Source organism: Colias eurytheme, chromosome 8 (genome assembly GCF_061535395.1).
Source record: "Colias eurytheme isolate Ceu_HAF_F1 chromosome 8, ilColEury1 Martin Lab GWU primary, whole genome shotgun sequence".
Classification (NCBI taxonomy): domain Eukaryota; kingdom Metazoa; phylum Arthropoda; class Insecta; order Lepidoptera; family Pieridae; genus Colias; species Colias eurytheme.
In genome coordinates this window covers 4725156-4752922 of record NC_142987.1, presented here as the reverse complement: position 1 = coordinate 4752922, position 27767 = coordinate 4725156, and the positions used below count along the sequence as shown (strand labels likewise).

At 31.3% G+C, this 27767-nt stretch overlaps 4 protein-coding genes across 4 annotated transcripts in view; 1 reads left to right on the top strand and 3 right to left on the bottom strand.

The window, feature by feature from the left end:
• LOC149906442 (dietary and metabolic glutamate transporter-like) overlaps nt 1-27767 on the bottom strand; it is a 245487-nt gene that overhangs the window by 79290 nt on the left and 138430 nt on the right. The gene's annotated exons all lie outside the window — the stretch shown is intronic.
• On the bottom strand, nt 43-10131 carry LOC149906451 (protein I'm not dead yet-like). Its single transcript, XM_090104502.1, has 15 exons — nt 10046-10131; nt 9627-9753; nt 8747-8899; nt 5119-5234; nt 3956-4070; nt 3496-3598; nt 3281-3341; nt 3063-3188; nt 2403-2517; nt 2206-2321; nt 1892-1983; nt 1577-1666; nt 935-1134; nt 577-714; nt 43-183 (listed from the first exon to the last, which is right to left on the bottom strand). Exons 1-15 carry the CDS (start codon nt 10129-10131, stop codon nt 43-45), a joined length of 1779 nt encoding a protein of 592 aa, XP_089960628.1.
• On the bottom strand, nt 10808-19649 carry LOC149906450 (protein I'm not dead yet-like). The gene is made up of 15 exons (XM_090104425.1): nt 19626-19649; nt 17951-18106; nt 17409-17561; nt 16890-17005; nt 16440-16554; nt 16006-16108; nt 13506-13566; nt 13250-13375; nt 12783-12897; nt 12279-12394; nt 12102-12193; nt 11883-11975; nt 11603-11796; nt 11150-11287; nt 10808-10924 (listed from the first exon to the last, which is right to left on the bottom strand). The coding sequence occupies exons 1-15, from the start codon at nt 19647-19649 to the stop codon at nt 10808-10810; spliced, it is 1719 nt and encodes a 572-aa protein (XP_089960551.1).
• LOC149906449 (uncharacterized) overlaps nt 19000-27767 on the top strand; it is a 51264-nt gene continuing 42496 nt past the window's right edge. The window contains exon 1 of the mRNA XM_090104838.1: nt 19000-19194. The gene's annotated coding sequence lies outside the window, so the exon portion shown is untranslated. The remainder of the gene's footprint in view (nt 19195-27767) is intronic.

The window sequence follows — 27767 nt, the reverse complement described above, 5'->3', positions numbered from 1 at the left end:
AAAAATACAAATTTATTAACATTAAATCATTTTATTTATGCATTAGTACATAAATCTGCTTCTCGTATCTTGCATCCAATCTTGAACGTAGTGAAGATCAGGCCAAATAACAGGAGCCCAGAAATACACGAAAATCCATGTGAGAATTATCGTAGTGATGGTTGGACCAAGGCCTGCTTTTATCTGAAAAGTTAATCGATATAGGTAATACTTCTAATGTGAAAATGCTATTATTTTTCCGTAGGAGTAGGTATTAGTATTACATTTCATTCACGTCAATTCAAAATAGAAAAGGTTTTTTTTTATTCTGTTCGTGCTTTCAATTGGGGTAATCTTTCATGTTATTTACTTTATGGTTATAATACACAAATGATTTTATGCATAAAAAATAGAGCTAAGGAAATCCTTAGCAAATTTGCTCGACTTTTTGTAATTTTACATACTATTATTAGAAATAAGCTTCAATAAGCACAACACGAAGTACTAGAGCTTTTACGACACACCATCCTTAAATTATTATGTATTCTGATTATTACTTTTTACTACCTTACGAATTAAGAAAATAGATTTCGTTACCATTTTTGCAGTAGGAATATTCGCAATACTCTGAACTATGAGATTCCCCGGAGTTCCGACAGGAAGACAGAAGGCGTAGGAAGCTGAATAACCAGCTGCTATGTTATACCATAGTGGATTTTTGTGAATTTCTTTTGCCTGAAAAAGGTTAGAAAATGTAACAATATTTAATATCTAAGTCATAAAGTATGAGATAATATGCTCATTTATTTGGTCTGGTAAATTGGTAAAATTACAAGGTTTCGACACTATTTTTATCATTTAGCATACGCAATGTTTGCCTACAAGTAACATTATAATTTTAATTACTTAGTTAAGATAAAAATTATTTCAAAAAATAACAAGCACAAAGACTTACCAACTGCATAACAATAGGCGCGATGACATTACATACAGCAACATTGGATGCAAAATTAGTGATAAACACGGTAAATATAATTATCAGCAAAAGTATGGATCCGTTGCTCAAGTGTCTGAAATTTCTCAAAAAGGTGCCAATTTTTCCATTTAAGTCAGTGTAATCTTCTTTTGCTGCTTCGGACAGGGCAAATCCACCACCTTAAATAAATTTAAAGATAAAATATATCTAACGAATAAAAAAACAAATAGAACATCAGGAATTTTTATAAGTATTAGCTTGGAATGATAATAAAAGTTCAATAAAATATTATACTTCTACTTTTAAATGTGTAGAGTACACATTTAAAGTGCATTTAAAGCCGGTGGTTTTATTTTTCAAAGAAATCTCGAACTTTTGTGATCCGATTTTAATGAGGTTTATAAAAACTCAAACTCAAACTTATTTATTCAATTAAACTTATTCTAGAACTATTGAATTGTCATAAAAAAAGTTAATAAGTATAATAATTTAGCACTGGTTCGAAATTTCTGCAGAGATGAACCGGCAAGAATATAATATTATAAACTAAGGTGGTATCAGGTATACTACTTCCGTCGATACTTAATATTTTAAAATATGTAGGACTTAGGAGAAACTTGCCTAATAGGAACATAAAGCTGTACGGCAAGATGGTATTCATAGGTTTCCATTGAAGAACGGATGGTATTGATTTTGGGAAGTCACCATACTCTGAAATAAATACAATATTTTCCTGCGACATAAATTGAGCAATATTTAGAAATAATAGGGATAATAGAATAATAGAAATAATATAGGTATATTTTGATATGTCTAATAATTTTTTTTTAATAAAACCAATGCTATTATTAGAAATCCTGATCGTGATGAATTATTTCGTTAGTAATAATAATCATATTATATTAAGATTGATCATTCAAACTTAAAAAAAAATACCTTTAGCTTTACAATTGTTGAAGAAACCTAACGTTGAGGGCAGAAGAAACATCAAAAAAGCAATCAACATTGCTGCAGACGAATCTTGAACACTACAAAATTCAATTGTGTGAATCAAAATGGAATCAAATGATGACACTTGATAGTATTGTTTCTATGGAAAAAAATCTAAGTATAAAAAATGATAGGTATTAAAAAATATCAAACTTCGTTCATCAAATAAGACGTAGAGCCAAATTCATTGATAGATTATAATTATTCAATATACGTTATGTTTTTAAAATTGAAATGAATTTTCAGTTAAAAGTACTTACAATTTATTATTTCCCAATCCAAAATAGTTATTAATTTGATCACCCCATCCAACAAATATTTGCGGCGAACGGCAAAAGAACAAAGATATCGCCAACGTGAACAACAGAATAACACTCTGAAATATAAATAATTTTGTACATAAATAAACATTAAATAAAGAAACATTATGTAAATATAATAATTATTGGAGGCTCACAATTTCCCAATACGTAATTTTCCCCAACTTTTCGTAATCCTCATTTACCGCCCTTTTCGCAGCGTCAATGCCTGAGGCTGGCAACTTCGATCTTTGAGCCTTTTCACTCTTTGGCCTGAATATAAACTCATTAGTAATATTTGAGTTGAATGATATCCTGTCCATCTACATGAAAATAATCTAACTTGTGAAATGCTTTTTCTCGTAATAATCATTGCTTAATTAAATTTACTAGTGATTGAATTAGAGAGAAGACCTAATGGATTAGCAATTTTTTTATTAAATTGTTTTTTTGTAAGTAAAAAAAAAAACAAATCCAAGCGTAGACAAAGCCAACAACCCAAAATAATTACAGTCTATTCAGCCGTTCTTAAATCACAAGTAATTAGTAAATGCAATTAAGACATCTTAATTTTATATTTATGAGTTAAAACAAGATTTTTACTCAAGTATTTTAATTTAATTTTCCTTGTTAAAAATTTGAAACACTCATTAATATAGGACAAGTTTTCGAGCTACGGCTTGGTCTTTATAAAGCTCTAAATTATGTAGGTATTATATTATCTGTGGTAAAAGCAAACTTTTTTCTTATTCTTCTCGTCGATGTGAGGTTAGGAGAATATAATGAAGTTTAAATATTAGTAATTTTCTTATTCTTACCTTAAAAATCCAAAGTATACAACGATTAGATAAATATACATAGCTGCTTCCATCAGTAACATGTAGGGAATCGCAAATGCAGAAAACTTTGGGAACGATAAATATTCTGGAGCATTTGGATACGCCCTGAATAAACAAATTTTGTAATTTATATTTATATTTATTTATATGCTTAGAAATACTCATATTTTACATAAAAGGGATAACTTAGTACGTACTTTGCAAATAATCCCTTAAAAACAAAGTTGGTGGCCGTTCCTACTAAAGTACCAATACCGCCTGAAATCATTATAACTTTAAACTCACTGTTATATTAATTTTCCAAAGTTTTAAAATATTTGCTATGAGAGTTTTTATTTTCTTTCTGACTTTGTATGTTCCTTTATTTATTGTTTAAACAATAAAGGTACATAATATGTGTTTATTTTCATACCTATTGTAGCTGAAAAAGTTGCTGCGCAGAAATAACATGTGGTAATATCCGATGCAATTTTTTCACCATTACTATTTACGTCATAAATGGTTAGTAGGTTTTGCTGTGAACAAATTTCAACATTTTGATATAAAAATAAGGTATGGATTTACTCAATAGATATCTCCTTATGTTTAAAAAGCATTTAAAATCGTACTGACATGTGAAATGCATTATCACTCATCATATTTTACCTATAACGTGGCTCGACTTCTATAACTTAAAAATATATTTGTAAATATTACACAATTTCGAGTTATGAGAGTATGTGAAGGTGGTGCCATGTAACTTTAAGATAAATTTACATAGCTGCTTCCATCTGCATATAAGGAATCGCAAGGGCTGACAACTTTAGAAACAGTATATATTCTGGAGCTTTGGCAGCTTTTGCTTTTGCTCTTGAAGCAAAACATATACTTACATCTTCAAATACTTTCAGCACCGCGAAGTTTATAGGAACCATCAAAGTTGTTGCCGCAGTATTTGTAATCCACATGGAGATAAACATTGTGATGAAACACATTGCAAATAATAGCCTAAAATACAAAAATAATATAGAATTAAAATAATATTATAGCATTCAAATACTTAATCTTAAATACTATTATAAAGGCGAAAGTTTGTATGGATGTTTGTTACTCTTTCACGTAAAAACTACTGAACCGATTACAATGAAATTTAGCACACATATAGAGGGTAACTTGAATTAACACATAGGATAGGTTTTATCCCGGAAATCCCACGGGAACGGGAACTATGCGGGTTTTCCTTTGAAAACGCGGGCGAAGCCGCGGGCGGAAATCTAGTACTATTATAAAGGCGAAAGTTTGTATGGATGTTTGTTACTCTTTCACGTAAAAACTACTGAACCGATTACAATGAAATTTAGCATACATATAGAGGGTAACTTGGATTAACACATAGGATAGGTTTTATCCCGGAAATCCCACGGGAACGGGAACTATGCGGGTTTTCCTTTGAAAACGCGGGCGAAGCCGCGGGCAGAAATCTAGTTAAACTAATAAATTTGTAAGTGTAAACGGTAGCGTTAGATTATACCTATGACCGAAAGTAATGTTTTTATGTGTATTTTCCTTTTTACAAATTACTATAATTAGACACTATAAAAATATATTAAACGTAGTTTATTTTTGGGTCAATTGCTATTGATGTGTGTTAAAGTGAAAAGTCTAGTCAGAGGATATTACAGTAGGTCGTTATAACGGTATCAAGGGTCCGGTCGATCTGATTTGTTTACCAAATATTGCCTATGAAAGCTTGGCGAAGGAAATTAATTTTTTGGCTTATTTTTAGATTTAGTTCGAGTAGTAGTAATACCACAATAGAATATTGTTACAGTTTATTTAATAATCATTTCTTACTAGAATCTTGGACTTTTAATATAAGACTAATAAGGCCTTTTAAGTAGCCGGAATCATGACAAATTACAAACTGGATAAGTTTAGTTTTCAAAGTTATTAAGTATTTTAAAATGTCTAGCTGATATTTATGTAGAAGAGCATTTCATTAAAATGTGTTATTGAAATGTATTAGTAATATAGGTAATAAATTAAATTCCAATACCTATAATGTGAATAACCAATAGCACGAATAGCGCAGAGAGCCAAGCGCTTATGAAGGCCAGATTGTTCCACTGCATAAGCAATAATCATACTACCAAGAAACATCATAATTGTATCCTGGAAACATTTATATTAAACTACAACAAAGAAGGTAATAAAATCAATGCTTTTGATAACTGTAAACTGTATCGCATTGTAATAACAATTGTACACATTTTGTTGGGTTGCGATCTGCTCCTGAAATTAATGTAACGCATATAGGCCCAACAAGATCGTGAACTGTTATGTGTATTTAATTTAAATAAATAAATAAATAAATGAACAAATAAATACTTACATTCATTACAAAGAGATTTGATTATTTATTTGTTATTATTTAACACAAAAGCTACTGAAATGGACTTTTATCAATAGCTTTTTTTTCCCCAACAAAACCTGGTAGAAGCTGTTACAAACTGCTAGTGTAAAATAAATGTAGGTTTAAATAAAAAAAATGATACATTAGACTCAAAATGAAACATTTATTTATTCAACTGGACTTTTAGAAGCGCTTTTGAATCATCGTATTACACGCCAATTAGGTTGCATCAGTTCGGAAAGCAGTTTCTACAAAGAAAAGCCTTATAGTTGCTCTATACGAATCATATATTGTATTCATATTGTCATTTCATAATAATTGTACATCATATAACATTGTTATCATAGAAATCTAAATAACAAGACACTAGAAGTCGTAAGCGTGCGTGACCTTGTCGCCACTCAGGTGATTTGCACATCACCAGTTGCATTCGTCACTGTTCAGTTGCTCTGGAGACGTATGAGTGTATACATGGTGTGTTTCAGCAATTCCCATTGCGGAAATTCTTCCACAAGTTGTAATTATACTTATAAAGGAATAATATTTCATCGGAAAATATTTTTTTTTAGAAATAATGCCGTTTTTCCTTAAAATTATAGAATATTTACAAGTATTACGAGTGTCACCATAGTAATCGAAATAACAATGAATGACACAGTCTACCATTCTTATTATCACGTTTGTTCGTATTGGAGCAAAAAGTCTCATATACTTAGGGATGTTATTCTAAAATAAACCGTAAATTCGTGCGTTAGGATACATATTCAAAAGCTTAATTTAATAGTTTAGTCGTAGTTTTCACTAAAATCGAGCTGTCCAATAAAAGGCATAGTTTACTTGTGTGTACTGTTTAGCTTTCGGTTTGAATGTGTTGATTTTGGCGACAGCGGTTTTCATACGAATTATGACAATAAAGCACTTCTATGTGTCTTGTTATTTAGATTTCTATGATTGTTATGGTACTTAATTAAAATATATTTATGTATGTTTGTTAGTCTTTTATGAATATGCTCTTTAGCATGCCCTTTCTTTATTAATACCATTACATGAAGTATAATGAACATAGAGACAAAAAAACAAGAACTAAACATTAATCTAATATATCAATTAATTAGTGTAAGTGAAACTAAAAAAAGAAAAAAAACTCAAGTAAGCCGATTTCGTGCGTAAAACATTATAATAATTTAGGTACTACAAACAATAATAGACTACAAGCCCGCATATGAAAAAAATATGGGTCAAATGAACCACCACGGGACATATCTAGTACGAAAGAAGAGCAAAAAATAATAAGATTCATCACTATGCCGTCACTTGTAAGCTGTCCAACTGAGTGCAGATGAGAATTGAAAAGTACAGGTAGACTCGGTAAATTTTGGTCATATATTTTTGTACGGCATTCTTAACCATCGATAGATCCATTAAAAATAATAAGAAACCGCTCAGTGCCGTACAAAAATGTTGGTCCACCAAGTCGGAATTTTTATTTAATTTCCGAGAGTTACCGGGGGTAAATTTGGTCATTTGACCATGTACGGCATCTGTGTCATACTATTGCTATACTGCTTTTAATACATTATTCCGCAACGCCGTACAAAAATCATGGGGACAAGGGGAAAAAATCGAGAGTTGTAATCCCCTCTCTTTCCCCACTCCAGGGGGTCATTTGACACAACACGAAATAAATTTAATTTTAAAGTATTTTATGCATAGATAATATTTTTTCATGTGCCGTACATTTTCGTTGGTTCAAAGGGGAAAAATCTGAAAAAGAAAAAATCCATATAACGAAATGCTTTATATTTTGATAATAAAATATAAATATACATTAATATTAAGAAGCTCGAGGTGGTTAATTATCACCTTGGAAAGTCGGAGTCAAGTGGAATGGACTCCGTTAAATTGATGAACTAATAAAAAAGCTATGAACGAAAAGATGTGAATTATATGCAATCAGCCCATGAATACAGGTAAAGTCACAAGCAAATGCTAGTAATATATACATATTCAAAATGTACAAGTAAAGCGCTTTCAAATGATACCAAACACGGCATATTTATCTTAACTTTATTTTTTTACTCTGTATGTTTTGTCCGCTAGAGGGAGGGCACCACATTAGATTTTGTGAAACCCCATATAGCCTTTAGCTAGCTGGTCGCTGGTTATCCAGTGAACAATTCAGACGCTTCTAATGATATGTCATTTGTCGAATTCTGATAAGTAGTTTAGAAGTTACGAGGGAATAGATGAACATACATACATGACCTGTCAAAACCATAACCCTCCTTTTGCTTTGCCGTAGTTGGGTAAAAATATGTTAATGCCGTACTGTATCAAATGGCCATAAAGCACCCTTAAAATTGTAGCTTTCGTCGCTTTCATCAGCCTAAAAGATGTGGTCTGCACAAAAATGTACGGCATCGTTTTTTCCTAATTTATCTATGTTAATACTATTTAAAACAACGAATAAAGTGTAGAAAACTATTATATTTCATTAATCTACGATGTTTAAACTTTAACAAAATTTCTGGTTTTGCATTTCTCTATAACTTTTTTTAGAACGGTTTCTTTTGAACGGCAATACTATACAACAATTGAATTTTACAATATCATGTTAAAAAAAAAGTTCCCGTACAGGGTCAAATGACCTTACAGCTCTTTATATCAAGAATTCGATGAAATTAAGATGATTATTGGTATATATTTAAAAGAACAATTATTTTTTGACGGCATTGCTTTTAATAGTACTTTTGAGTGCTAGATAATGTTTTGGAACCGAAGCCGTACTTAGTCAAATGACCCCCTGGAGTGGGGAAAGAGAGGGGATTGCAACTCTCGATTTTTTCCCCTTGTCCCCATGATTTTTGTACGGCGTTGCAGAATAATGGATTAAAAGCAGTATAGCAATAGTATGACACAGATGCCGTACATGGTCAAATGACCAAATTTACCCCCGGTAACTCTCGGAAATTAAATAAAAATTCCGACTTGGTGGACCAACATTTTTGTACGGCACTGAGCGGTTTCTTATTATTTTTAATGGATCTATCGATGGTTAAGAATGCCGTACAAAAATATATGACCAAAATTTACCGAGTCTACCTGTACTTTTCAATTCTCATCTGCACTCAGTTGGACAGCTTACAAGTGACGGCATAGTGATGAATCTTATTATTTTTTGCTCTTCTTTCGTTCTAGATATGACCCCTGGTGGTTCATTTGACCCATATTTTTTTCATATGCGGGCTTGTAGTCTATAAGGTAATCTTACGTTCATATAGCACAAACAGCAAGCAGTCGTACTCATAACGCCTGTGAGCGGGAATATGAATATCGGTAAGAAAGAAGTAACAGGTAATGGGATACATTCAGTTACCCAATAAACAGCCATTAACACCAACGTATACGCACACCATTGGTATTTCTGAAAATGTTAATACAATATTTAGCTTCTTTTTGTATGCCTTATAAATAAGATTGAAGAACCAGTTTCATCATTTACTCAAAATAAACTCTCTGATAGCGTATTTGAAATTTTTTACTGATCTTTTCATTACAGGCTAAACAGAACATATTATTCAAAATTTGTTAAAATCTTTTCGCGATATCAGCATGAGATGAAACCGGCCCCTAGTCTTTCTATAATTTCTTCATTTATATAATTTAAAAAATAGAAATAACTAGTACAACTTTGAGGAATGTTTCATTATAATGTATTAAGTAAAATATTGCATAGTGTACAAACGCCGTACCGAACATGCAGTAGCGCTTAATCTACTTCCAAACAAACTAATATCTCTTCGGTAGATCTAATAGCTGCAGATTTGTGTGTCACATACCCTTAGTCTAGGAAGTAATTCTAGGATAATATGCATGTCTAGTCGTTGTAGTCGTTAAGAGTTAAGAGCTTATTGTAATACGAATATTTTCGCATCAGTTGGTTTTAGTATTAAAATTCTAACACCGAGTTTCTTATAATATGATCATAAAAAAAGTTTTTCTGTGCCGATTTTAATGGATAAAATACTTCTACTGATTTATACCTTAATTTGTGCGATTTATGGAGAATTAGAATATTTTAAGTCAAAGTTAACTAGTCTAAATCAGAAATCCAGCACAAAAATATGCATTGGTAAATCTTAAAATCTTACCTCAGGAGGAAACGAAAGAAGAATCGGTATCAATATTATCGGAGTTACAACACATACAAGACCTCGCCAATACGAGCTTAAAATTATTTTCATTTTGTCCTTACGGGTCAACGGAGTATCATCAACTCTAAAATAAAAACAGATGTATAAGAATTATAATTACAGCTATTCAATTTATTGAATCGAAAACCCAAGTATTCAGAAGGCCTCATATTATATTATGTCATTTATAAGCCAATTAGACCATGTAGAATCGATTCTAATGAAATGGTAGTAGCAAAAGGAAATAAAAACCTCTTACTTCTTGCATTGAGATGAACTTAGTGCATTATAAGCTTTTACGCTATAAAAGTTCGGTTCAACACTTCGGTTACCTTTGGTGGTTTACTAATTATAACAAATGAAATTATTATACTTACGGCGTGTCTTCATTTTCCTTAGTTTTCAAATCCTCAGATACATTATCTTCATCGAAATTAGTTACGCTATCACTTTGTGTAGTCATAATATTAAAAGCTTAGGTTAGATGCTACAATTTCACCAAATGGTTGCAAATTTTTTAATTATAATCTGGTAGGTTATGGCGAAAACAACATTTAGAACTACTTTCTCTATGTAGAGAAAGATAAAAAGAAAACCTATTTAAGATATTATAATAACAATTGCCACTACATGTTTCAAATTCTACATATTCATGTAATATACGTAATACGAGTATTATTACTTACAATTTTTTATAGAAATAGTTGACCGTAGAATTGATTGATGGCAATGTATAGATGGCTATTTCACGACCATTGAGTTGAGAATATTATCAATTAATAAATTACTCTTTCTATTTTTGCGATAACTTTTTATATGAAGTATAGAATGAATTATGTGAATTAAGAATAAAGATTTTTCACAAGAACAACTTTCTCAAGTGCAGATAGATACAGTGCTCCGTCCCCCGACGACGATAACACTCAGTTCTCGTTACCCGCCATCTCGTTACTAGTTTCTACGACTTTTCCCAACTCCTTCTCAAATCGCTACCAATATTTCAAGTGCCTACAAAATCTACACAATAACAAACACATCAACATTTCCCGCTTTATTTGTACACACACATTGTAACATAACATTGAAACTTCATATCTAATTAATGAAAGAAAAACACGTCTTACAAAGAAGGTAAACGTTCACTTGGTCCAATCGGGCATCGTTAGAAGGTCGGGCCAGATGATTGGCGCGTAGAAGACGACTAACAGCCACGTTATGATGACTGTGGATACTGTCGGCCCGAAACCAGCTTTGATCTGGAATACATTTCATTTTAGCAAGGTTTATAATTAGAAAGTAATTAAAAAAATGTTTCAGTTAGCTCAAGAGTTTAGTAGCTCAAACATACTGTATGAAGGTAATCATTTTAAGTAATAAACACGATTGTTTATTTAGAGTAATCAATATGACGTGTTTATCTGAGCCCTAAAGCTCAGGGATGATGTCAATTTATTCCATAACAAATAAATAGGAAAACACACCATTTTCTGTGTCGGTATGCTGGCGGCGCTCTGAACAACTAAGTTCCCGGGAGTACCCACTGGTATCATGAAACAAAAGGAAGCTGTGAACCCAGCCGTGATGCAGTACCACAGTGGGTTTTGGTTTATTTGCTGTGCCTGAAATTATTTAGATAATAAGATAACATGTGATTGAAAGTTTTTGAAAAATATTTGTTAGTACTTAATGGTAGTCATTGGAAATGCGAAAAGGTACATAGAACTATTTATATTTATTATTTAAACTATTTATATTTATTATTTAAATTAAATACAGTTATTCTATGGAAAACATAGATATCTCTAGTACAAGAAATACAATTTTATGTAGGTAACAAATATATTATAGTCTAGCTTATCATGAAATTTTACAGTACAAAAGAATTGTAGTAATTCTACCAATTTATGAAGTAAATATTCACAACAACGACTAACCATTTGCATAAAAATTGGGGCAAATACATTCACGATCGCCACGTTTGAGGCAAAGTTTGTGAAGAAAATGACTACTATTATTATGAAAAATATTATAACAATATTTGGTAGGGATTTTAGCGATGATAAAGATTCTCCGATCTTTTCATTAAGTCCACTTTGTTTAGCCGCTTCGGATAAGGCAAAACCTCCCCCTGTAAATGTTTATTAATATACTATGACAATTTTAATACTATTATATGTAACCAATGTATAATAATTAGTTAAAAACAAAAATTACCTAAGAGAAATGTAAAGCTATACGGCATAACAGTTACGATTTTTGACCAATTGAGTACAGATTCCACTCTTCCTTTCGGCAAATCTTCATAATCTGTGAAAGAAATTACAAAACTATTTCATGAAATACCTTACAATAGTCCTGATAAGTGTGTGATAAGTATAACACTCATAACAAAACACTGAAATAAGTAATTAATAGTCAATTTTGAAAACTCACACTTTGCGGTGCAATTCTTGAAAAATTTCAACGAAGATGGAAGCAAAAACATCAGAAACATAATAATAGCTGCTAAGGCTGAATCACGAACACTGTAACAAAATGATGCCTTATATAAAACTATTGTGCCAATGTTAAAAGGAGAAAGAACAAAGAACATTCATGTTAGAAACTTACAATTTCTCGTCTGATAAATCAAAATAAGTTCGAATGGCATCACCCCATCCCTTGAACATTTGAGGGGAACGGCAGAAAAACAGAATCATTGCGCCTCCAAATAAAATAATGACCATCTAGAAAATACATTCCATATAAATCAAGTAAATTCCCAAAGGATGCTAAAAATAAATATCGTGTGCAGTATACAGGAAGCTCATTTAAGATATATATCTTAATAGAAGAAAATAACGAGATTGATTCGATTAAGAAATAGATGTAATATCATATTTTTTCTATCTATAATATCTCACCAGAAAAACTAATTCATTTTAAATTCTCTAACATGAGAATGCAATATCGAGAAATCGTTGTTCCTTTAAGTGTGGTTGAGAATGTAGGGAAGAATCGATTAAAATTCATAATATGTTATTGAAAGTACATGTGAGTATTAGTGTATAAAGCTTTGTCAGTTGCAATATTATTAAGACTAATTTTATATGAAGAAAGTAAGAAAAAAATTACTATTTCCCAAAAGGAAATTCTGCCTAATTTAGCGGTGTCTTCCTTAACGGTCTTTTCGGCAGCTTTCATGCCCTCGGGGGATATTTTTGTTTTCTTGGCCGTATCGCTTGTTGGCCTGAAACGATAATGGGTTCTATAAGACGACGAGTTGTTACAATCTTTATCTGTATTATAAAAATAAAACTCAACTTTAGTTAGAGGTTCAATGTCGAGAAATTTCAAAACAAAGTTTCTTTCATAAATACATCAATGTATCTAAACTAAAATCTCTGATTTAGGATTTTTATAGGATGGAAATATCGATATAATAATAAAACATAACGATAAGTGGATGAAAAGACAGTAGACAAAGACGTCCACTACCTATATGTGAACATACAAATAGAATAACTTATTTCCACACAAAAATATTTAATTCTACAATGCAACACATTTTCATTTATGTTATCTACTTCTTAATGTAGTACCTGAGGAATCCCAAAAACTGAACGGCCATTTGAATAATCATTGCAGCTTCCAACAGAATCATAAGCGGCACGGAAAATGCGGAGAACAAAGGAAAAGATAAATATTCTTGTGCTTTTGGATAATTCCTAAAAAATAAACATTGAATAATGAACATTTTTCTATTTCAAAGAAATAGCTTGATAAAACAATGGCGAAGCATTAATTTAATATGGCAGTCATAATATTATAATATGTGAAAACTTTTACAAAACTTACGCAACAAATAGCCCTTTGAATGCTAAATTTGTTGCAGTTCCAACTAATGTCCCAATACCTCCTGCAATTAAAATAAATAAATTATTTTAACAAAACATAGAATTTTAAACATTTTCTCGCGACTGTGAATAATAAAATCTTATATTATCATTAACGAAATAATCAAATCGCTCCATGCGTCAATCACGTTAGAACTTTTAAACAATAATGAATGTTATTGCAGAATTTCTTTGCAAAAAACTAGAAACCCGATTCAACTTTTACAAAAATAATTCAGCGTGTAACTAGAATTTTTCATCTGTGGTTTAGTGACAGGCGAGATTAGTTAGAGAAGGAGAAAATTTAATAAAATAAAATTAGCTTTTCTCGTTTGATTCTTTTTATGATTAATTACACAGTATGAACAGTGTGTATACTTGTATATTTATTTCAAAAAATAGCATACAATACATCTTAATTATTATAAATGTTTACTTTAAATGAAAAATAATTACATTTTATTTTTTTAGCTATACAGGGTGTCCCAAAAAGTAGTGATGAACGGAAGCTGGGAGGTAGAGGACCTAGAGAGCTATCCGAATCACCCCCATGTATGTTATGCGATTTTTCGTATTTTCGGAGTTATGACATTTTTTTCAATTTTTCATCTATCGCTGAGTACGATGAGATTTTTATTTATGGTGACGTGACTTATTGCGCTAGATGCTTGATTTTTTTTTGTGTGGTAAGCTGAAAGATAGGCCAATTCAGTATGGTAACATTTACTATCGTTAGATCTTCGAATGGAATAAAAAAAGAATTAAATGCCAAGAAAGATAAAATTACCCAGTATGTTCACAACTTCAAGGGCCCATAAAAAAATAAAATCACATAAAAAAAGTTTTCCATTTGGCTTTTAAAAACTCGCTCTATCTATCAGGTAGCTACCCTAAAAATTTCATTTTATTATTCAGAAGGCTTCAATCGAAAAATTGAAATCTAAATGTGGTAAGTGCAAAAATTTTATTAACATGATGATCATTAAAACCAAATTAAAACCCATAAATAGGTGTTTAATTACCAGAAATTTTTAAAATAACCCCGCTGTTGCTCAATGCAAGTGCGACATCACCGTAAAAAGTTGTCTTTTAAATGTCTGAATGCCCTTTTATCATTTTTAATGGTTTCTTCTGCTACTATGAATTTCCGGGTTATTTCGTCCAAATTGTAGCATTCTCTCAAGTAGCCGAGGTCTTTTTAGTATCCCCATTGAAACAAATCAATGGGGTTTAGGTCGAGGGACCGTGCAGGCCAGGCTTTAAGGCAGGCGTCACCAGCGCATGCGCAGGCTGCAACGACCAATCCATCTTTCAGGGTATCTTTGCCCTTTAGCCTGGCCTCGACGGTCCCCGGACATAAACCCTATTGATTTTTTTCCGTGGGGATACTACAAAGACGAGAGACTGCCACAATTTGAACGAAATAACCTGGAAATTCATAGTAGCAGAAGAAACCATTAAAAATGATAAAAGGGCATTCAGACATTTAAAAGACAACTTTTTACGGTGATGTCGCACTTGCACTGAGCAATAGCGGGGTCATTTTAAAAATTTCTGGTAATTAAACACCTTGTTATTGGTTTTAATTTGTTTTTATTAATCATCATGTTAATTCAATTTTTGCACTTACCTCATTTAGATTTCAATTTTTCGATTGAAGCCTTCTGAATAATAAAATGAAATTTTCAGGGTAGCTACCTGATAGATAGAGCAAGTTTTTAAAAGCCAAATGGAAAACTTTTTTTATGTGATTTTATTTTTTTACGGGCCCTTGAAGTGGAGAACATACTGGGTAATTTTATCTTTCTTGGCATTTTAATTCTTTTTTTTATTCCATTCAAAGATCTAACGATAGTAAATGTTACCATACTGAATTGGCCTATCTTTCAGCTTAGCACACAAAAAAAATCAAGCACCTTCCGCAATAATTGACGTCACCATGAGTGAAAATATCACCGTACTCGGCGATAGGTGAAAAATTGAAAAAAACGTCATAACTCCGAAAATACGAAAAATCGCATAACATACATGGGGGTGATTCGGATAGCCCTTTAGGTCCTCTACCTCCCAGCTTCCGTTCATCACTACTTTTTGGGACACCCTGTATGAAAATGTATCGTGAGTATCAATCACAGCATGTGTTGCCTATTTTGTATTTAAAACAGATTCAAAAATGAGACCACAATATTTGTTCTATGCAAATCATTCTTTGACAAAACAAATATACAATTTCCATAAAACGAAAGCCTGATGGTATGATTCTCATAGCTTCGTTTATATTGGTATAAAATGCAAACACAATCGATTTAAATCTACCCACACTAAACATACCTAGAAAATAGGTAATGCATTCAAGCACCTTCTACAATGGGATATAGTAAAATCGCCTTTATTTCCTAGGAAATACAGTAAAACCTCCTTTGATATATATACTTCAAAAAGAATAATAAAGCAATGATCACCTATTGTGGCGGAATATGTGGCTGCACAAAAGTAGCATGTTGTTATATCGCTGGCTACCTTTTCACCGTCCTTGTTCGTTTCGTAAATTTTCAGTAACTTTTGCTGTAAACAATCATGTGCATTATAGAACTAAGAAATAGAAAATCTTCGAAAAAATGTTCATGATGCTTATGCAGAGTCAAAGATTTTCATATAACTACCATAACAATGACAATACACAAGTATGAAGGTATTTTTTCAATTATAATATCATGTATATGAAAATTTTAAAGTCACTAAATTGCTACATAGTATGACTACTCTATAATATTGGCGTCGCGAGAAATTTCGATCACACAACAATGTTTTTTCATTCCCCTTTAGAATAATATTTGAGAATAATATTTAATGGAAGAAAAAATCTCACTGTCGAATAAAATAAAAGGGAACTTACATCTTCAAACACTTTTAATATGGCAAAGTTGATGGGGACCATCATGGTGGTAGCAGCTGTATTTGTGATCCACATGGAGACGAAGGTCGTTACAATTGACATAGCAAGTAATAACCTATAACAAAAGTTTATTATAATATTAATTATTTTATAATTTCTTATTTATAAATACATTTTATCTGTGGTAAAAAGCTCTACATGACATCTCCAGAACTAGTTTTCATTGACCTTTTTACTTTTCTTTGAAATTAAACTTATATAATATTGGACGTGAATTTTTCTTACTATTTTATGCAGCTGAAAAAATCCAAGTTTCTATCTTCTTATACTAAGTTACTAACTACTGATTCTACTATTTTCTAAATACGATAGTTTTACATAATACATAAGCCGCTAAACTACGTACAGTAAAGAGTATCATATTATCAATTTATTTTATGAAAAGCCTACTTCATGTGCGAATATCCAATAATTCTAATAGCGAAATACGCCAGCCTCTTGTGAAGTCCCGACTGTTCAACAGAATACGCGAGGATCATACTTCCTATAAACATCATCATTGTGTCCTAAAATATAATTATACAATAATGTTTTATTAAGGACAAATTAATTACGAAACTACTTGATCTCTTGTTTTGGAAATCATTAATTTTTGCGTAGTACCTACACAGTAAGTGCGCTTCTTCTTGCATATCATAATATTGTTTACAATTCATGTTTTCGTGTTAAATATTTTGCTAGAGAGCTTATTTATAAACATCTTTAGGTCATTTTTTTACAAGCTGCAAGCGTTATAATAAACCATTTCTGATGCCGCCTTATCCGAACACAATATTTTATTACAGAATCAAGTTACTACCACAACCATATAGAAAAAGAGTAAAAAAATGTACGCAAAATATAACACCATTAATATAATTATTAGCTCATTTCACAAATAAGTAAATAACAATACTCAGCAATACTCACGTTCATATAAGCTTTGCAAACATCGGTTGCACTCAACACGCCGGTCATGGGGAACAATATCATCGGCAAGAAGGACGTCACAGCCAACGGTATACATTCCGTCACCCAGAATATCGCCATTATACACAGGCAATACATTGCGATATTAGAATGCTACAAATTATTATTATAAGGTATATAAACGGTAATAAATCAGAAAATTGGGTAAAAAATTAGTCCGCTAAGTTATTTGAAAAATTTGTTGTATTTAATCCTGGACACATACTGTTTATATGTTAAATTTGATTAAAAATGATGAAAAAGAACTGAAATAATGATTCAAAATTCTTCCTCGCTAGGTTTAATTGGACCTAAAACTACTGCAATTATAATTTAAAAAATGTGATTAATATAATAATTGCAATAATTGCGCGTTGTTTTTATCTTCTTTGCATTAGTTTCTCTAAATATCAAACGGAATGTGTTGTAGTTGTTTATTTATTCAATTCTTATTTAACTCTTTAAGAATTCTGTCATATTTAATATAAATTAAATGCACATACCTCGACTGGTGAAGACCTATATATTATAGGCAGTAAAATAATAGGTATGAAAAAAGTTACGAGTCCTCTCCAATGAACTGCACAAAATATTCTAAGTTTTTCAATTGTATCTAAATCGGGCTCTTCTTTCCTCCTGAAAAACAAAATACATTTATGCTATGATGGCTTTGATAAAAGCTATAATTTTCTAACTTCCAATAATTAAGACTAAATAGTGAAATCTAATCGGACAGATTGATAAATAACCTGAGTAACAACCTAAACATGTAACTTTTTCAAATAGCGTAATGGGTACATAATATGAACACTTTAAAAACTTACGACAACATTATAACTGGATAATCCTATTATTCCTTATTTTAAGAACTGTTCAATAATAATTAAACATCAAAGAATATTTAATTTTAAAACATCCTAATAAAACTACACTAATTCATAGTCTGAAATGAAATGTCAGTATTTTAAAAATAGAATCACTAGTTCTTCTGTCTTCAGTTCTAACTAAAGCTTCTCGAAAAAGTTTTTATATCATTAAATCATATTTATTGACTAATTTGTTGACAGTGTTGTTGATAAAATATAAAACTGTATGTACAGTTTTCAAGGCTTTTGTGATATCTTATTTTTTATTATTAGTTTGTGTTGAAATCCTGTAACTGAAATAATAATAGATAATAATATAATAATATATCCTACGTCTTTTGGCATCGCCTTATGTAAATCTGTGTCTAATTTTTTATGTTTCAATTATTAAATACCATTTACCTATCATTTCATACGAGTAATTACATTTTATAGTCACTAATTTATCCCTGAAATACCAGACGTCTATATTTTCACAAACAACACCAAAAGTTTTCATTGGCAACAAAAAGTAACCATCTCATTAAACTTTTGTTATTATTTGTCATGTTCCAACAACTGCGAGAGAAAAGTTGCGTACGTGCAGTTTTAAATAACACTAACACGGCATTAAACGATAGCCCGGCAACAGGCGTGCGCAGCCCTAGAGCCAGAGCCCGTCGCCACGTGCGTTCCCGCCCGGACCAGTTAGATTTAGTTGGGCGGCACGCCGGCAACGTCCGCACGCATCCATCCCGCCCGTACAAGAACCACCTCCGAAGTTCTCAAGTGTTCAAGTGACAATAAGATGTAACGTAATAATGTTGTACCGTGATACATAGGATTGTATACGAATTATGTTCTGTGTGTTCTCTGTAGTGGCGAATTGAACGGATCAACAGGTTAGTCCATTAGCATTATTTTAGACTGCACACCTAGTTTTAAAAAGTGTAGCGTGCGTAAATCTTATGTTTTATTGCTGCAAGCATTCGCTTTGTAAATTAAAGTGGTTTTGCAAGTTTTAATCTGACTTTTATGATTTGGGTTGAAAAGTTATCGTGGAAATATTCTTTTACAGCTGTATTACTTAATTAATTCAACAACAAAAATAAAAATATTTGTTAATGGATTATATTATTACTGAGTTTTAAAATTACAATAATTTAACGTTAAAACAACTTCTTAAAATAATTATGGCAATTTTGTTTTGTGTTCATTATTCTAGAACTACGCTCTATTGTCTATTTTCGAATTAGTTTGAGCTTGAGTTTGAGTGTAAGCGAAGTTTTTACTATTCTAAAAATGTTTGAATATATATTTGTATTGTATTTACCTTAGTTCTGTTATAAGTCCCCATTGTGTATTTTAACTAGAATGTTGGAAAACAGCTTACCCTTATCTACACCTTGGGTCTTATATTTGGCTATAAAAGCATTTAATAGCCGCTTTGGGGGCTTAGGGTATACTCCTACAACGATAGCATGAATATTGAATAATAAGTAAGTAGATATATTACTTGACTATAGTAAAGTGTGTGTTACATTTATAAATAAATGATTTTATATAAATATATTTTATATACAAACAAGAGTCAAAGTCTCATGTGTTTTTATACAAAAATTATAAAATGGTACTACAGATGTAGACGTAGGTAGTATAATCGTATTATAATGCAAGCAATATCAATAATGAACTTTTAATAAAGATGTAAAACAGGATTTTTATCATGAAAATTAAATTAAATGAAAAGATACCTAAGATGTAATTTGTATTTGTCTGCAATGTACAAGAGGGATTTTTATTTACTTAATCGTATTTTTTAATGTATTATGAAAATGAGAGTAATTTATTATAATTATGTTTCTATTGCCTAGGGCAAACGCTCCAACTACCTAGTTGGAGCGTTTGCCCTACACCCTACCCTACCCTGTTGGGAACAATTTCGAGAGAGAAATCAACAGGAGGATACAGCTGGGTTGGGCAGCTTTTGGTAAACTGCGTCGAGTCTTCTCGTCGTCACTACCACAATGCCTCAAGACAAAGGTATTTAATCAGTGCGTCCTACCAGTCATGACCTACGGAGCCGAGACGTGGACACTGACAGTGCGACTGGTCCACCAACTCAAAGTCGCTCAGCGAGCTATGGAGAGAGCTATGCTCGGTATTTCTCTGAGGGACCAAGTCCGAAACGAAGTAATACGCCAGAGAACAAAAGTAACCGACATAGCTCAACGAATTAGCAAGCTGAAGTGGCAGTGGGCCGGTCATATGTGCCGCAGAATGGACAACCGCTGGGGCACACATGTCTTAGAGTGGAGACCGCGACTCGGCAAACGTAGCGTAGGACGCCCTGCTACACGGTGGAGTGACGACGTCCGCAAGGTTGCTGGCCATAACTGGCGGCAAAGAGCCAACGACCGGGCTCAGTGGCGTGCATTAGGAGAGGCCTACGTCCAGCAGTGGACATCGAAAGGCTGATTGATTGATTAATTGATTAATATTTCTATTTCAATATAATTCAATAAAATTGACTTGATGAATGTGAACTAAACAGATTCCACAGTATATAAGACATAAATCGAGTTCTTTTTTAGTTGAGATAAATATGCTCTAATGTGAAGATTTATTTTTCATTCTCTATAATAAATGACCTAAGATTGAGGAACGTTACATATTATAATGTATTAGATAGGGCTAATTTATTACGGACATCCGAGAAATCCATACTAATATTATAAATGCGAAAGTAACTCTGTCTGTCTGTCTGTTACTCAATCACGCCTTAACTACTGAACCAATTTGCACGAAATTTGGTATAGAGATATTTTGATACCCGAGAAAGGACATAGGATAGGTTTTATCCCGGAAATCCTACGGGAACGGGTTATTCTTTGAAAACGCGGGCGAAGCCGCGGGCGGAAAGCTAGTATCATATAAATATCCTATTAAATGGTAAACTTCCGCATGTTTTCTTATTAAAAAACATATTTCAACCAAACGCTTTCTGCAATTAACCAATTAAGATATTATTATACAAACGGACAGATGTTTATAATTTATCAAATTCCTCTGTTGGTGTAAAAATACTTTTGTGGTATGGTTTATATGAACCTTAGTTAAACGATCTAGTGAAATTTTTTGTATAAAGAATGGTCTTCATTCGACAAATTTCTTCAAACAATCGTCTTTGTAGTGCACATTGTTTATTCTGAAATTCTATTATTTGTTCTCTATTTAAAAATTCAGAGGAATTTCTCGTATAAATGCTTTTTATTTTTCAAAAAATGTGAAAGTTGCAGTTTCTGTATGCTTTATTTTATTGAACTGGTTCTTATGATCACAACGACGATCATGATAAAATGACATAATTATTCTTATATTGTTTATTTCTCAGGCTAGTAGCTTGTAGAGTCAAAACCAGCCAATGTTCATAATATGAAGGTAGTCCAAGTTCTTTTTAATAAAAAAAAAAAAAAAACAATGACAAAAATACTCGAATATATTGGATTTCCTGTCAAAACTTTTATAGTAAATGGGCACATGCAACACACAAGGAATATTAATTACTAGGTTTCAAAGAAAAACCCGCATAGTTCCCGTTCCCGTGGGATTTTCGGGATTGCGTAATTTTCCCGGGATAAAAAGTAGCCAAAATATCTCCATACCAAATTTCATGAAAATTGGTTCAGTAGTTTAGGCGTGATTGTGTAACAGACAGACAGACAGAGTTACTTTCGCATTTATAATATTAGTATGGATTTCTCCTTTCCCCACTGTTCCTTTTGGTCGTAGATTGATATAACAATGTAGCTAGTCTAAAGCCTTTTTCCATTAACGGACTATCCAACACAAAAAGAAATAGTGGTTGTGGAGATTAGTGCGTTCAGCTAAACAAATAAACAACCTATCTTCAGCATTATGAGTGTAGATAGATATTGTACTTATAAGAGGGATAAAATTAATATACGAATTAATATTGATACCTATCAAACTATTCAGAAATTTTAACGTTGATTTTAGAAAGACACATAAATAATTTTCGAGTTAATATAATATGTACCTACTATATTAAATAATTATAACGTAGATCTATTGTGGTCTTCACAAATCATACAGAATAGTAATGACGAAAATATTTAATGTAGGTGTAGGTTCGAACTCATTCGTGTTTACAGAAATTCTTGTACTATCCGTTGAGTGATAAGTGGAAAATAGTTTCAGTCACACTTTTTCGCTTTATATCTATCATATTATATATATATTTCAACTATGGCTTTGCTGCTTTAATTTAAATATATAAATTTAATTTTCGCAATATATTTATGGAAGGTCAGTGAACTTCATATGATAATAATATGTAGGTACTAATTTTCACGCCTCGTGCTAGATAACAACAGCACGAAGAATTAAAGTGTAATAAAAGCGAAACGCAATTTTCAGCCACTCAATTTTAGCTTCTTAATAAATCGCAATACACAATTTTAATTTTTAATATCTCATTTCCTTAACAATAAAACAATAGGATTTTTTAAAAACCCTTACTTAATAATCCCTGAGTTTCAAGCCTATTCATGAAAATAGAAACTCACCCAATAACAAAAGAATAATTTTTAAATCCTCTTGAAATCCATTGAAATCGGCAGAACTTTTTCGTTTTCATTCAAACAACGTGAAAAGCCAGTGTATGAATACTGTATCGATAAAGTTCCTCTCCCTAGTATGCGGGTATGAAATGTTAACTTTGAATCGGACAAGTCTAAAACAAAGAGTGAAATTCTATTCATTTGGGTAGGAACAAAGTTTTAGTTTGATTCAAAGTATTAGTCACTAGCGAATGAATACAAGTATTTCTGTGTATAATTGGCAAGAGGACCCAATGTGAAAAATATGCTTACGAAAAATCGTGTATAGTAAGTAATGCCACATTTATAAAATATCAGACATCATAATATATTACTGGTCCTACCTATGTGTTTTACGGTCTATATTATTTATTTATTACCATAATAAAGTTGAAAATATTGTATTACCTATAAAAGCGTTTATAAAAATATACGTAGATACCCGTATAAAATATGTGTAAGAGAAAGGATAGTTTAAACATCAAAGAAAACGTACTGGCCAACCAATTAATTACATTAAAAGTTTTATCAAGTTAGGAAAAATCAACATCAAAAACTTTCCAGTTATGTCATAATTGATCAGTGATCTATCTTATCTTTATCTTAGGTGAATTTATCTGTCGAAGAAAGTTTATGTTTTTTGTTTTTTCTATTAGTTACCTTCTATCTGTTCGCCCCGGCTTAGCTTGTGGTGCATATTTACGTTTTCTCTCCCTAATAACCATCTTCGTACCTACTTCATTAGGTACGACTTCGTTTTTATTATATAGAGATATATTACTATAATAAATATTTTATTGAAAGCTTTTATTTACTAGATAAGGTAGGTATGAAGTTTATTACACTTTTCTTAACGTTAAACACCTATATTTAATTGGCACTGAGTTGACCTCATTTTGCCAGAGAATTAATTACATTTTGCCCTTTGTAGTTTAAATAGGTTCTGTATTTCTTATTGTTTTGTATTTGTCCCCTTTCTTTTGTTTGCAATATGCAAATTTTGCCAGGCAAAATAAATATTCTTCATGGACACCGACAAAATAAAAAATAAATTAACATATCCCATAACGATTAAAACTCTACGATATTCATATTAAGAACATCCACCATATGGTCAAGGAAATTATTTAAACTATGTGCATTCAACTCGAAACGTTTGAGCGGTTATTCCACAGGGTTATTCCAAAGAATTTAAAAGCAAAGTAAAACAGACTGTTCAGTGTTCGGTTATAAAAGAACTTTCTAACAATATTCATATAACAATATCAATAAAGCCGCATACATTGTATAAAGGTATTATAATACCACAGAAAGGTGAAGTTTTAACTACTTAGGTACCGACGCTGAAAAGCTTTAAGGTGTTTGAGAGTAGAGTACTTCACAATACACGGATGCTTAGAAATATAAGAATGAATTTATTCTTTACATACTTTAAAATTATGTTGTAGTTGAATTTTCTTGCTACGGAAGAGAAGGTTTAAACTCTACGATATTCATATTAAGAACATAATATCGTGTAGAGAAGGTTGTTAAGTACAATTGATTGTAAATTTACGTTTTTGTAGCTAGTAGTTGTGTTAGTGACTGTTTGAAATTGTTGAGTTATCAACGTTTTACAATCAAACGAAATAAAGTTGACCTAGGAATAATTTAAGAGATATTGATGAGATGCTGAATTGAAACAAGTACCTGTATTTATACACCGCATTAAATTCATCAAACCATTTGTACGTTATATAGACATAAGACAAACTATAGGATACATAATATGTCCACCACATAAAAATCGTAACACGCTAGGCACAGTGTGTATATCTTCAAAATTTATAGTACTAAAATAAAAACGCAATCAAATAAATAAATGTACATCGTTTTAAAGTTCGCCTCCTCTTTATTGATTGCTAATGAGTCATAGAATCAAGACATCTCAATCAGTACAGATCCACATGTAATCTATTATTAGAGCTACGCGAATGTACATATAAAAAAGCAGATACTCTTGCCAATTTTCACGCTCGGACAACCAGTATCATCTATTACATAGAATAACTAGAATAAATATTTATTGGACATTTTCCACATACAATTTTCATTAATTCGTTTATTGAAATATTGGAAAAAATATTATTAATAATTTATAGTATAGGTAACAGAATAAAAGCAGTTGATATATCAAAGGCGCAAATCTGCATACAAATTTTCAGAGTTATTTAAATTCTACCAAAAATAGTTATTGCAGTAGTTTTATATGTAAAAGTCGTTACATATTTTCACAGTTCGTAAGTAAATTTGTTCGTTTAAACTCGTAATTAAATATGAATAAAAAAGAGCGTGTTGGCCGAACACACGTGTCAGAAGTGAAACTTCATTGGGAAGATTCGAAGATACCAAATCGTCACTATACTCCATAACGTGATGGTATTGCCATGACACGATCTTGAAATATTACTCTCGACTTTAAGATTGTGCGTATTACATAAAATATTGAAAAACTCCAGCCGTGAACAATTAAATGGTTTCATAAATTGAAAACACCTAACTGCAGATGTAATATATAAGCTAACCGCAATTGTAACTAGTACAATCCACACTGCTCTTAGACAATACACATAAATTTTGTTAAATATCCTTATCTAATGACTAATCTTGTTGCTTTGTAGTAATTGATAGCAATGCCTTATAATCGTGTATTTTACATTTTATGTTTGAGAATTATAATCTATTGAATATCCTGAAAATATAAGGAATAAATTGAAATTATATCTTATAACAAGTAGGATAAAGAAAAATATCAAGTATTTATAAAAAATACCGAAATTAAAAAAATATATATTTTGCCTATTATTAAACACCGATTAAAATCGCTAATTAAATTATTTTATATTATTATACCAAAATGTTGAACTTTACAGACTAAGTTTTATAGAATTACGTGTCGAATGCTGAAATCTTTACTTTCTTGTTTAAATTTATTCGTAACTTATACATCCATACTTATATACTTATCCATACTTAATATTATAAATGCGAAAGTAACTCTGTCTGTCTGTCTGTTACTCAATCACGCCTAAACTACTGAACCAATTTGCATGAAATTTGGTATGGAGATATTTTGATACCCGAGAAAGGACATAGGCTACCTTTTATTGCGAAATAGGTATGTACCACGGGCGAAGCCGCGGCGGACCACTAGTAACTAAATAAACATAATAATATTCAGAAAAGTCAACTAATTCAAAACAGGTCCGTGGCAGGAAAACTAAATCCTAGTTTCGACATCGCATAAATTTGACGATTCGAACGGGGAAATACTTAGGTACCCTGAAAAGTTCAGAAGTACTTTACCGGCGTTATGTATTCAAAATTGCATAATTTATTCTCTTCAAAGGAAACAATGTTTAGCATACTTTTTGGATATCGTATGAAATGAATTGTTCGTGTGCTACGATTTATAAAATATATAATACGAATACATGTTGTTTAGTGTAAGACAGCTAGTTACTATATAAAATAAAATTAATATTAGAAGTGCATGCGATACGAGATTTGTAAATTTCATGTTATGAAATCATATTTCCTGGGACAGAATAACATAACACGTGAAAGAAATGAAAACAAAATCTGTCACACCTGTTAAAAGCTTACAAACGTAGGCCACAGCTTATCGTTCCGTATTCGGTCGAATATTGATAACAAGCTAAAGTAGCACTTTACCTTGTATTATCAGTGAAACTGATATAAATAACCATATGTCTAATTTTCAAGTATATGGTATCACTGCATATCAATCAATATAATCAATTGATTAAACAGCTTTATTATTGTACATACATATTTAAAATAAATAATATAGTAATGAACACATGTAATGTCGACATCACATAAAATACATATGAAAAATAATTAAACACATAAGAACACAAAATCCTACATAACAGAAAAAAAACAGAGAAAATATTTATGTTTATACTAAGCATATTTAACACTACAATATTCGAAGATGCAGAGAAAATAACGACATATATTAATTGATCGCTCATATTCGATCTTGATTTCAAGAGAATACGAAGGCTCATATGTAATTAGTATTAGGATATGACAGTGACAGTGAGGGGAAATAACAGCTGATCACTCATCTTACCAGGCGGCAGGCGTTAGATTAATGTAATTAGCCTCAATTCTAATGTGTAAATATGTTTGTATAACACATGCGTACTTAAATACGTAGTGAAATATGTACCTATTTTATGTAAAGTGACCTAAAATAAGAAAATTACTAAATCTGTCTTGATATATAATGAAAGATTATGAATGTTTGATAATTTATTTAATTCCTGACGTAAAATATTTTAAGAAAGGATTTCTTTAAATATTTTACGTCAAATAAAAGACAATCTAGCAGAGTTATTCGATTTGTTTATTGATGAGAAACTGCAGTTTTAATATATTTTGTACAAAAATAAAATTCCACACAAAATAAAAACTTATGTCTGTGTGTGACATCTTATTTTTCATTTGCATTCTTATATTTTATACGGAACGAAGTAAAGTTTTATTCTAGAGTCTTGTTTACTTTATATTTTTCGTATCTTAGTTTCTAATTGTAATAAACTAATCAAAGAAAGAAGCTATACAACACCTTACACAGTGTTTTTCTTAAATGAATTTAAAATGTAGCTTCCTGTAAATAAAGTAAAAGCCTTTGAAAAATACAGAAAAAGTGATTCAAAGAGCGCGCTAAAAGGAATTGAAAAAAATGCTCGTGCAATAGCAATCGATACCATTTTTACCTGTTCAATGAAATAGCGATATTCGCTTGGTTGGAATAGTGGAGTATATTCCTGTGTTTTTCA